Source organism: Anthonomus grandis, chromosome 10 (genome assembly GCF_022605725.1).
Source record: "Anthonomus grandis grandis chromosome 10, icAntGran1.3, whole genome shotgun sequence".
NCBI lineage: Eukaryota > Metazoa > Arthropoda > Insecta > Coleoptera > Curculionidae > Anthonomus > Anthonomus grandis.
In genome coordinates this window covers 9,778,129-9,790,523 of record NC_065555.1, presented here as the reverse complement: position 1 = coordinate 9,790,523, position 12,395 = coordinate 9,778,129, and the positions used below count along the sequence as shown (strand labels likewise).

The 12,395-nt window shown below is 31.2% G+C and overlaps 1 protein-coding gene across 3 annotated transcripts in view; it reads right to left on the bottom strand.

The window, feature by feature from the left end:
- LOC126740910 (carbonic anhydrase-related protein 10) overlaps positions 1-12,395 on the bottom strand; it is a 340,228-nt gene that overhangs the window by 39,163 nt on the left and 288,670 nt on the right. For all 3 annotated transcript variants that reach the window (XM_050447094.1, XM_050447095.1, XM_050447096.1), the window contains one exon: positions 3,388-3,519. In XM_050447094.1, coding sequence (XP_050303051.1) covers positions 3,388-3,519 — 132 coding nt within the window. The remainder of the gene's footprint in view (positions 1-3,387; positions 3,520-12,395) is intronic.

Genomic DNA, 12,395 nt, shown 5'->3' with positions numbered 1-12,395 from the left:
AGATCCGTCAAGACGAATCTATTCTTGGTTATGAGGAAAATGTGGAATAAATTAAGATATTCGTAAATAAGTTTTTTGAGTCAGTAAAGTCAGTACATTTACCGGATTTGGAGTTGTTAATTACTATAATTTACATGTTTGATCACAGAAAATTCTTCATGTTGATTGAAGGAGTGCCATTGGTAAACAAGTTTTTGGATTTAAGTTGTTGATGCATCAGCTTGATATAGACAAATATTTCGAAAAAGTGGAGTTTTGATACCAGTTGCTCAGCTTTCTAGGTTTTTAAAGATAACTCCTTCGGAATTTTCTTTTATGGAGGATAATAAAAGAAAACTCCGGGTAGTTTAAGAAAATATTATTCAAATATAAAATGCATTAAATTTGAAACGGATTAAATGCTAATTTTATTGTCATTCGATAATTAATTTGAAAATGTATTAACATTATTGTAACATTTAATGTTTCCAAAGAAAATCCAATCAATACTTGCACCGCAGCTTAATTGTCGTTCGTCATTGCAGAAAATACATGCATTGGTGTTGCAAGCAATCAATTCGAACACCTATTAGTAAACAAAGGAATTTAGCATGGATAGTCGAATAAAAAGGAAAGAAGAATGAAAATATGAACAGCGGAAGATCCAGTGACCTTAATTTAGGTTTTGAAGCATGAGTTTTAGAAGGCACGACAAAAACCGGAATGATGATCTAGATGAATAACCATTATGGATGAAAACTATTATAATTGAGCAGAAGCGTACCTCAATGGTAGACCCAACATGGAAAATGTTGCTATCGATACTGAAATTTTAAAGGTTGTTGAAGCTTCCAAATATCTTGGCTTAAACATAGATTTCAAATTGAAATTTGACTCTCATTTAAATTTTTTGAATAAAAAATTAGCTTCATAGTTTTATAACGTAAAGGTTACTGCCAAAGAATTTGTTACCACTATAGCAAAACATATTACCATTGTTGATGTACTACACTAAAATAACAAAAATAAAATCAAATAGAACAATAAAAACATGATAATATACCCTTAAAAGTTATGCATTTTTATAAATGTAGGAATATTTATTAAAAACTGGTAATTATAAAACTGAATTTTAAATGAATTTTTTATATGTGGGTAATTAATTCGTGTGTATAATTAAGCTTTATTTTAATATAAAAATACTAATAATTTTAACTACTTATTTTATCGTATCACATTTAAAATACTGTATTTAATTCCGAGATATTTAAAATCGCTTTTAAAATTTTTTTTATCGTCCGTAAAATAAATTATTAGGTCATTGGGTCGTATTTAGATAATTGCAAAACCCTCACTGGAATATTAAAAAGATTGTTTCAATAAAACATATTATATAGAACGAAATTAACGAAAGAAAGGCATTTTTTAAAAGCTTAAAACTAAAAGGGACAAAGTAAAAAGAAGTTCTGAGAGTCAAAACACCATTCAAGTGATAAGATTCAATTGAAAGCTGGGATGTGCTAACAATTTCAATAGAAATATATAGTTCGTTTATTTCGGGTTTAAAGACAATGGAGTAAACTTGTCTTCACCTTGAGTAAAAGCATAAGGAAAAACAAGTGAAGATAAACTGAAGATGTCTAGCAGATTGATCTAGATTTTGGGCAAAGTTCTTTCTGTCTCGGCACATAGGCAGTGGATTTGATGGAATCATTACAGGCTACTGTAGTCTCAACTATCATCTGCACCTATAAAGAAAGATAAATACTCCGCTCTCACACAATTGTGAAGGGCAGGGCATGTGGCTTACTAACTGTTATTAACTATAATTTCTAAATACAGATGTGTCTAGTAGTGTGTGATAGTATTTAACGTGCGAAAAATATTACTTCCTTATATAAATGCAAAATTAGTAATCTAGTTCTAAATTTACTAAAACAATAATTAAACTGCTTTAAGTAATGAAACAACGCTTTTAAAAACTATCTCTGCCAAACTTGAGTGAAAAACGAAATCTGCACGCAGCGAGCATAAAAATAAACAAGGGCCATTACAAAACCCAACAAATTAACACCCGAAATAAATGAAGTTGTCTGCTACTGAAATTTTTGATTGAGCACCTCTTCGCAAAAATGTTTTCATTTCGCGCGAAGCTGTAAATTAGAATTCAGCCGGGCCAAAACTAACGACCGGATAAAAACGCGAAAGCAAAGTTTCACAGATTCGTTATTCCGGGAGCTTTTCCTTCTAAATGCGGCCATTCTCGCGTAATTATCTTACATTACCACAACTTGGTGGATTAATAAAATATGTTGCTTGGTTCGTTTGCTTTGAACGTTGCAAACATTACGGTGTCTAGATAAATTACTTTTAATTAAATCAATCAAAAACAATCGACAAGAACGTTTTTTTTATAAATTTGTCTCATAACTGCACTTATATTGCTAATATAAAAATAATTTTAACTGTCAATTTAAAACAAAAATTTATCATTTTAATTGGAGAATAAAATTAAGTACATTTATGTCTTTCTTCAATATATTTATAACCAAGAGATAAGAATATTAGTTTTTTACTTTTATATACATAGATGTGTATCAAGCAGCATTTATCGATATAATTATAACTAATGTGCTTGTATACAAATACGACTACATTAAGTTGAAGAAAAAGAAATTCACATCATAGGACCAAACTAGATATTTCTCAATGGAGGAAGGATTTCTCTAAAGGAAAAACTGATTCTCACTGAGCTTTTATTAACCAAGAAAAAAATAAAATTTAAGTTTAATAATAACTAATATTTAATATTTGGCTCTTACCCATACAGCTTTTTAGTTCTTCCATCATTAAATTCTAAAGCATGCAGCTTAACAATAAAAACGATAGACTTGATTAAAAGACTTTGAGAGATTTATTCTCCACTGTATTAGCTAGAAAACTATTAAATATAATCAGAAATCCATATTGTTCCTCAGTCTTACCTCGATGATGACTCAAGAAAAAGAGTTCAAAAGAAGATCAACATAGGCGTCAAATCTGCGATATTAACAGGTGCTTTAAACATCTTGTTAAGCCCTAAGCTAGGTTTCCATTTAAGATAGAATACACTTATATTTTGTTCCTAATATTTTTATATCCAGAAGCTCATAACATACTATCTTACTATGGTATAATTTATTTAATTATGCATAACCTAAATGGACATGATCTATCTTTCTTAGAAGTCTTAGTAGTAATTTTTAAGTATTTTAAGAAAATGTAATAATAATTCGAATTTCCTTTCAGATAATTATTTTATTAATTCTTAACTATGCTGTCTGTATTATATACACTGATTCAAAGAATCTCGAAGGCGTTAAGTATTGCCTAATATTAAACATTTATGCATACATTTTTTATACTAACCTCTGCATTTTTAAAATTTATGTTCGTCCGAATAGTCCTATGGTGTAAGGGCTGAATGGGCCTAGCGTTATTTCCCAGTGGAGCTTTTGGAGCCTCCTCCGAGCCCTGCATTAGCTTTCGTAACTGGTACAACTGAAATCGTAAATAAAAAATTACTTAAAAATTTATTTATATTTTTTAAAAAATTATATATAAAATTGTTAATATTCTTACAGCAAAATTTTTAATCAACGAAAAGGTATATATTAAGTAATTCCTCTATCTCAAAAATAATTGAAAAAAACCAATATCCATAATTTTTTTCTATAAACCGATAATAAAACAAAGCCAGTAGTACACGAATTTATTAAATAAATATTTGCTCATTCCAAAAATCACATTTTAGACTTAACTACTTTAAAATCACAAATTCTTATAATCAAGAAAGTTAAAAAATGACGAACAGGCATTGAACATAAATTTAGTATCTCTATTAATAACAATGAAACTACAGTAGTACAAAAAGTAAAAAACTTCAATTGGTTATTTTTTTGGACAACGAAATATCTTTTGAATATCATATCAATAATAAACTATTTTTACCATACCTTAGTTAAAAAAGTAATATAAGTAAAAAATATTTATACAATCAAAAAATATTTATCACCAAAGCAAAAATATTGCTTATACGATACTTTGATTTTATCATAATTTGATTTTGCGTTTATGGTCATTCATTGTCTTGGATCATAAAGAAATCTATACAAAAAATGCAAAACCTGAAATTTTTATATAATATTACCTTTTCAAATAGCATAACACCTTACTTTAATTAACAAAAATCTTTCAAAAAATATTTTATAAGGGGAAACAGCATCTTTTAATTTATACACTATCGGACAAAAGTAGAGAAACTTCTAAAAATTCTTTGATTTACGGAAACCATGTATTTAAATTAAATATTTACTACAAATATTGTAGTTCTCAACAACTGCGTTTTTTTACCGCATTTTACATGCCTCTTATCAGTTGTTTATTTACAATAAAAGAATTCAAATATTTTCGGATGGACATAAGTAGAGAAACCTAAATATCAATCGTCCAAATTTAGTATTTAGTTCGCTTTACGTGAGTTCTGTTGATAGTTTTGCATAGTTTTTTTAATCAACATGCCTCGCGGAAGATATTTGTCTGAAGACCTTCGTAGAAAAATAGTTGATGCACACAAGAGTGGTATACGACAAGTGGACATTAGTAAAACGCTTAATTTGCATAAGTCCGTTGTTAGCAAGACAATTTCTAATTTTAAAACACGAAATTCAACAAAAAGCATTAAAAAAAGTGGCCGCCCAAGAAAAACAACCAAACACATGGAAATGATGATAAAAAGAATTGCCCAGTCTGATCCTCACAAATCAGCAAATAAAATTTTAAGTGAATTACCTGGTGTTAATGTTAGTTCTAAGACCATACAAAGACGACTGAGGGAAGGAGGATTATTTAGTAGAAGAGCCGCTAAAAAGCCGTTTATTAGCAAGAAGAATCAGAAGGCCCGACTCAACTTTGCACAAAAATATTTGCATTGGACAACCAACGACTGGAAAAAAGTTCTTTTTACTGATGAAAGTAAGTTCAATTTGTTTGGGTCCGATGGAATCTCATGGGTACATCGACCACAAGGCAAAAGATTCGATCCAAGATATACACAGCCTACGGTAAAGCATGGTGGTGGCTCCTGCATGGTATGGGGTTGCTTCTCTGGGTTCGGTACAGGACCATTACACATCATTGAGGGTATCATGGATCGATTTGTGTATTTAGACATCCTACAAAATGTAATGCTACCCTTTGCTGAGGATACTTTACCTTTGACTTGGATATTCCTAAAAGATAACGACCCCAAACATAAATCAAAGGTTGTCAAAGATTGGTTTTTATCGGAAAATATTAGGGTTATGGACTTTCCTGCGCAAAGTCCCGATCTTAACCCGATTGAAAACCTCTGGGAGGAACTAGACCGGCGTGTAAGGCAACATCAGATCAGTAATAAAAATGATCTTATAAAAGTTTTACAAGATTCCTGGAATTCTATTGGAGAGGAAACCATTATGAAACTGTTGGAATCCATGCCAAATCGATGCCGCGAGGTGATTGCCAATAAGGGATACTCTACTTACTATTAATTTTTCTAAGATAGAAATAAGAAATAACTTGTACTTTTGGAATAAAATTTAGTTTCTCTACTTTTGTCTCATAAATATTTTGTTTAATTAAATTAAATCTTAGGATTTTCTTCTACAATTTACTTTACTTTATACAAATTAAGTCTTAACAATTATTGTTGATTTTCATTATGTGTAGAACTGCATTAGTTTTGAAGTATTCAAATAAAACGCAAATTTAAAAAGTTTCTCTACTTTTGTCCGATAGTGTATATAAAATTATAAATGCAGGTTAACCTACATACCTATAAGAAAATTGTAACACTACCTAAAATTGAGTCAGGATTTGGGCGCCTAGTAAATCACCAATGTTTTGTTGCTCCATTGCATAAAACTGCCTCATAAAAACAAGCTTTCAGCTCCGTTGCTGTAAAAATGTGAAATGAGGTACAACAGGATATTAAAAATTTATCATTTCCTAAATTTAAAAGAGGGCGCCTGAGTGGTTGTCGTCTGATATTTATCTCCACAGGTTCACATTGATAATATTAAATATATTAATAATTCTGCACATTCCTGACTTATTATGTTCTTTTTGAATTTTTCTCCATTTTTAATTATTAATTTTAAGGTATTTTTCATGATAGATGCTGTAATTAGGTGGTTACCCAAGTATTATCTACATTTATGGCAAAATAAATGATTTTGAATTTGAAGTTGTCGAATTTAGATTTAAAAAAATTAGCAGAAAATAAGTAGATTTTAAGATATTGTTATTTATTTGGACAGCTAAGAAATACTTTTAAGAAGCAGAAGGGTTTATATATTATCATTCGATATATATATTCTTTTATGCTATATATTCATCTACTATAAAAATACGCCGCCGAGAGCCGCACTTAAAGTTATATATTTTTAAAAAAGAATCATATTTTCTTAAAGGACAGATACAAATCAACATAGTATATCTAATATTTTCACATTAACATTTTTTGTAAAATTGTACGTACAAAGATGCTAATTTTCTATATGTTAATCGTCCGCAGAAATTTGAATTCAAATTTTAAGTCGAATGTATTTAAACAAATCTTTAAATAAAATCCCATTTCTATATAAATAAAGCACCTAAATGACTTAATTCTTGTGTTTCTCTGCTTTACAATGTGTTAATTTTTACAACGAAACTAATTGTACCCAATTTGTGAACAACCCGTAAACAATAAATACAAAAAATCATATCATGTAATTTTGTTCACGTTTTAATAATATTAGTCTTTTTTCCTACTTTATCGCTTGCCAGTTCGTTTAATCAGTTCCAAAAAAGAAAAAAAAATAGTCTTTTTATTTTTATACTATGACCATTTTTTCCTATATTTTGTATTCATATATCTTCTGTTGAATTTTCTCTTTTGCCCTTTGTATTTTTTTAATAGGATTATGAAAGCCCATTTCGTCAATTCCTGATATTTCATTCATTAAAAGTTTATCTTTTGAGCTACCTACATATTTTTTGAATATACTAAATTTCTCGATTGGATGGCAACTCTATTCCCTTTTTTTATCTTTAATTTAACTTTATGTCTATAAATTTCTGCTGCATATTAGTTCATGGGTATTTCAGCACCTAAGAAAGAAAATTGCCGGGCGTGCATAATTATAATGTTTTTTACTATTACATTTTCTCTGCTCTCCCTTCAAACAAATACCAAATCACGTCTTAATCTTTCGTTCCAATGTATCGAACTTATTCAGAGTAATCATTGATGTGCTCAACACTAACAAAAAATTGAAACATTCCAAATTTTGTGGCATTTTTTTTTTAATAGTTATGTCTTACTGTAAAAAGCTTGCCCACTCTATATAGCAAGGAAAAAGAATCACGGTAAAACTAATTCTTTCGTGGAATATTTTTTTAAATCAATTAATTTTGTCTAGTAACTAACTATTCATTGAAATCTCGTTGTAGCTTATCGTTGTCACATAATTCACTAATTACTATTCTGCTCAAATCATTGCAATTTTTCAAATATTTACGGAATTTTTGCCCCACGTAAAGCTAATAAAGAATGTCGTTGGAAAAACATGAGTTTCAGTTTATTGTTTAAATCCTGATTAATAGGACCAATTCTACATTTGGCGACTAGTGTACAAAGAAAAAATGGTATGCGATTAAAAGTTATTAAACTAGACACATGGCATAAAATCCTGATGATGAGGCTAAGTAATTTTCTAAAGTAACCTAAATCAAAATAAAATAAGGAAGATTTATTAAATTTTATCCTTAATCTAATATGAATATGACCGATCTTCGAAAAAGACATTGCATATATAGCTGAATTAACAAAAATTTTGAATATTATTTTAATACTGTTAAAAATCTGGGGATTTTACGTTGCCATCTTTTTTTACATATCATATGCAGCATATTTTATAGACGTGCTCGAAATGAAATATTTTATCTCAATAAATCATCCACGTTTTTGACCCACTTGGGTCTTTGCCCCCGCTTCCGGTATTTGCTAAATTATTAATGCACCTTCTCTAGATATTAGGTCTAGCATGAGATAATTTTCCACCTACTTAAATCATTGAATATTGATCTTAATATAAATCAAAATTAATCTTAAGCTCTTAAGTTCTCTCTAATATCGACCTAATATGCCTCTTTCTAATAATTATGCTACGAGTATTACGGTTCACTTAATAAGACTTAAGGATGTCTGTTACTTAGCCTAAATTATGTATCCTAAGTACTCGATCTTTGTAGTATTACATAGTTTAATTAAAAAAAACTATATTTGAGCTTAGTGATCCTATATTAGGCTCAACAAAAATACATCTTCACCCATTGATCCGAGAGATGGAGATCCAAGCAAAAACTTAAAATGTATCATAGAGCCCTTAATTCCTTACAGAATGATTACGTATTATAATAGACCAGGACTATCAGACGAAAATAAGATCAATCTGCTGAAAATATCCCATCTGGCTGAATTTTTTACCAGAGCTTCTTTTCGACATTACAAATCATCCCTCAAAAGTCCCCATGAATCCAAGTGAAGCTTTTTTTAGGGGGGGGTCAAAGTTCACAAAAAACACTTTTTTACAAATATCGTCGAATTTATCAATCCTATGATAAAATAAGCTATTACCTTTTTTGTTCAGTATGAAATTCTCCACAAAAAAAGTCTTATGCATTTTTTCGTAAAGACCTTCGATTTGCAGAAAATTGCGGTCAAAGTGTCGTAACTGTCAAAAATCATAAAATTCGAGTCAAAACGTGTTTTGAAATCGTTTTCTCGTTGAATGTTTATGGTAGGGGCTCTATAGGTATTCCCCCTTATGACCTAGAGCACATCTGGCCCTTTTTTTCTATGGTCGTATGTGCGTCACTGTATACCTGGCTGTGGGACATTGACGTCATTTGACCAGTCTTCAGGCCAGTATTCTGTTATTCTCAGTTGTAAACAGACGTGTAGAATGATTTCTCATAGTTTTTTCGTGATATTATTCACCTAGTTATCGAGAAACGGCCGAAAATTGCATAATTTGCGACAAATCGCTGTAAGACGGTGCAACTGTTTGTGTCGAGCGCGATATTAAAACCTTACGTGACGCCAGTATCGAGGGAAGTAATGGAAAAATTGCATTTTTGCGGAGTGTCGATTCGATAAAAGTACACGTGGTGTGTCGCAAGGAATATACTCTTGGAAGTAGTATTACTGCGGCTAAAAGGGAGCGAGATGCTGTCTCCAGTACCTCGACTGCTAGCCCTCCTCGGCGAAGAATGCGTTCTGCCGAGAGCGAGCAATTTGAATTCGACAAAAATTGTTTCATTTTGTGGATTGGAGTGTTCTGAAGAACATGAAAGACGAGTTCCTATGAGTAGTCGGCGAAAAATCAAGAAGGTCTCCACATCGACATTTAAATCGACAGTGCTTGCTACAGCTCAAAAGCGTAATGATTCTCTTGGTAGGCTAGTTGAAAATCGTATTATTTATGAAGAAGATTTAGTAGCAGTAAATGCGAAATATCATAGTGAGACCCCAAGATATGAGGATCTCTTCAGCAATGGAAGAAATTTTTCATTACATCGAAAATAATGATGACTGTCAATTCACGTTATCTGAATCGAAAAAGGTATGTACAGATTTTGTTCCTGACGATGTTACCGTGAAATCAAAACTCGTTGAAAAGTACGGTAAAAAAATCGGCATTACCACGAAGAGTCGAAGTTCGACTATGATTTGCTTCTCCGATGTTCGTCATGATATCTTGAACAAAACCTGGTATGAAAATCGCAAATACGATGAAAAAGAAGAACGTTTCAGAATTTTAAAGGCCGCTGCAGCAATCATTCGCAAAGATATTTAATCCACACCTATTAATAGCGATTACTATCCTCCTACAAATCAAATGTTCGAGGAACAATGCTCCCCAGATAATATTTTCACAAGCGGTATCAAAGCGTTATTAGCGGTATATGGTGCTCCACCGCGCGAAGAATCTCTTGACCATCATCGATATAATTGCTTCGCGAAATCGACAAGATACGATAAAGCTGTTAAACTTTCAATGCTACCACCAACATCGAGTGCAGCTCAATCAAATTTATGTCGTGTTTATTATCAAGTCCAGAAATGGCTTGGTAAGAATTTAAATCCATTGGATTGGGGATGGACCATGGTTGATAATTATTTACAGCCAATACAAACATTATTTCCACCTGCTCCTGATGTTTTATTAAACACAATCCTTTGTAATTGTACGAAAAGTTGTGGAGCTAATTGCGGATGTAGGAAACTTGGACTACACTGCTCTCCGATTTGTGGCTACTGCCATGGACAATTCTGATAAAATCGGACAATGAAGAGTCCAAAAACATTGAATTTGATAAATATTTAGATCCAATGAATTTTTTGTGCTCAACACTTGAAGTTGGGGAAGACTTGGAAGATGTGTCATCATGTCACACTGATGACTAAATAAAAAATCCTATATACTTGATATTTTCATTGTAGCTTCGTGGATTAGGCCTATTGGGGAGACCACATGAAAAAAAAACGCGTCTGGTACTTTACCTCTATGGTGACGTGGAAAAAAGTATATTTTACAATATTTTCAATGTCCAACATTGAAAATAAAATTTCTATAAAAAAATGACCTTTACGAAAAAAATGCATAAGACCTTTTTTGTGGAGACTGAACAAAAAAGGTAATAGCTCATTTTATCGTAGGATTGGTAGTTTCGATGTTATTTGTAAAAAAGTATTTTTTGTGACCTTTGACCCCCCATAAAAAAAAGCTCGACTTGGATTCATGGGGACTTTTGAGGGATGATTTGTAATGTCAAAAAGAAGCTCTGGTAAAAAATACAGCCAGATGGGATTTTTTCAGCAGAGAAAGTCTAATCGTCCTGGACTATAAGCTTAATGTATGTACTGACTCAGCTAACATAACTCTTGGGTGTGGAAATTAGAGTATGAACTTGCAATAACAACTCGTAAGTCAAGGTAAAAAGAGAATGATAGCGGTTCTCCTGCTCTATTTATTACAGTCCCAACGCAATTTAACCTATAAACAGTCTAGAGACTAGACCTTTATTCTATTGTTATTATTTAAAAGATTTTTTAGCATATGTTATTTTGTAGCTTTTGTTGCTTACCTCAAAAATCAGATATCTGATTTGTAAGGTAATAACGTGATTTCTTTAAAATTCTCTAAATAAGAAATTAGAAAAGTTAGTGTAAGAGGACCTGTAGATAAGATCCATCAACACTTCTCAGATTCTTAATAAATATAATCTCTGGAAAAGAAAGAGTACCAAGTAGACTCGTAAATGTCACTGGAATCTAATATATTAATATAGCAAACAAATGTTTTGTATAAAAACTGTGGTCACAAAAAATTAAACGCGATGTTTAAATCGGTTTCCTGGTGGAAATCTACCTTCTCTAATATCCCATCAAAAGTTTTCAATCTTTGATATCTTTATTGATATTTACTTGAAAGATACCCTACATACCCAAGAAACTAGTTTAGATAACTGGTATTTAATTGGATATATATCTGCTAAAAGATCAGTTGGAATCTTGACTAACTTTGCTATAGTAAACTAAGCACCCAAGACCAAAACTGAACTTAATTGTCTACTCGACCCCATACTTGTACAATGAGATGCCATTTACCAAAACGTTCACAAACCATCACCATGGCCACCTCACCAGTAAGATCAGAGACCGTCTAATTGAAAACAATAGATTTTGTCCTTCTTTTTAGTACTTCTATCTTTGTGACATCCATCCTATCCTGAGCATTTTCTTATACAGCCAATTATCAAATGCTTTCAGATTTTTGGTGGTCGCTGTTGTGAGTATCCAGAATTCTACACCAGAATCCTGAACAATAACAGAATAACAGAAAAGACATAGCATCTTAAGGCCTTACTTTAGTTTCAAGAGATATACCACTAGCACAAGTAATTCGACTATGAATAATGAATAAGTGTAAATCTCCTTCCTAGATGCTTACATCGCTAGTAAAATACATGTAGAGGATAAAAATAAAGAGTTTTGGTTAGTGGTAAAACTGTTTTGTTATAAGTGTCATACTAATCATAGGACTACTAACGATATTAGAGCCAAAAATTACATTAAAGAAATAAATAACGTGATAAATCCTGCTGGATTTTAGTAAAGCCTTCGATATCATAGATAATAAATTACTACTAGATAAATTACACTAGTCTGGATTTTCAAAATATAGTATTACTTTTTTTAAATCTTTTCTCGAAGGTCGCTGTCACTGAGCCCAAGTGATAATAGGAATAGGATATAAATTAAGAATACTCAAATTTATTACCAATAA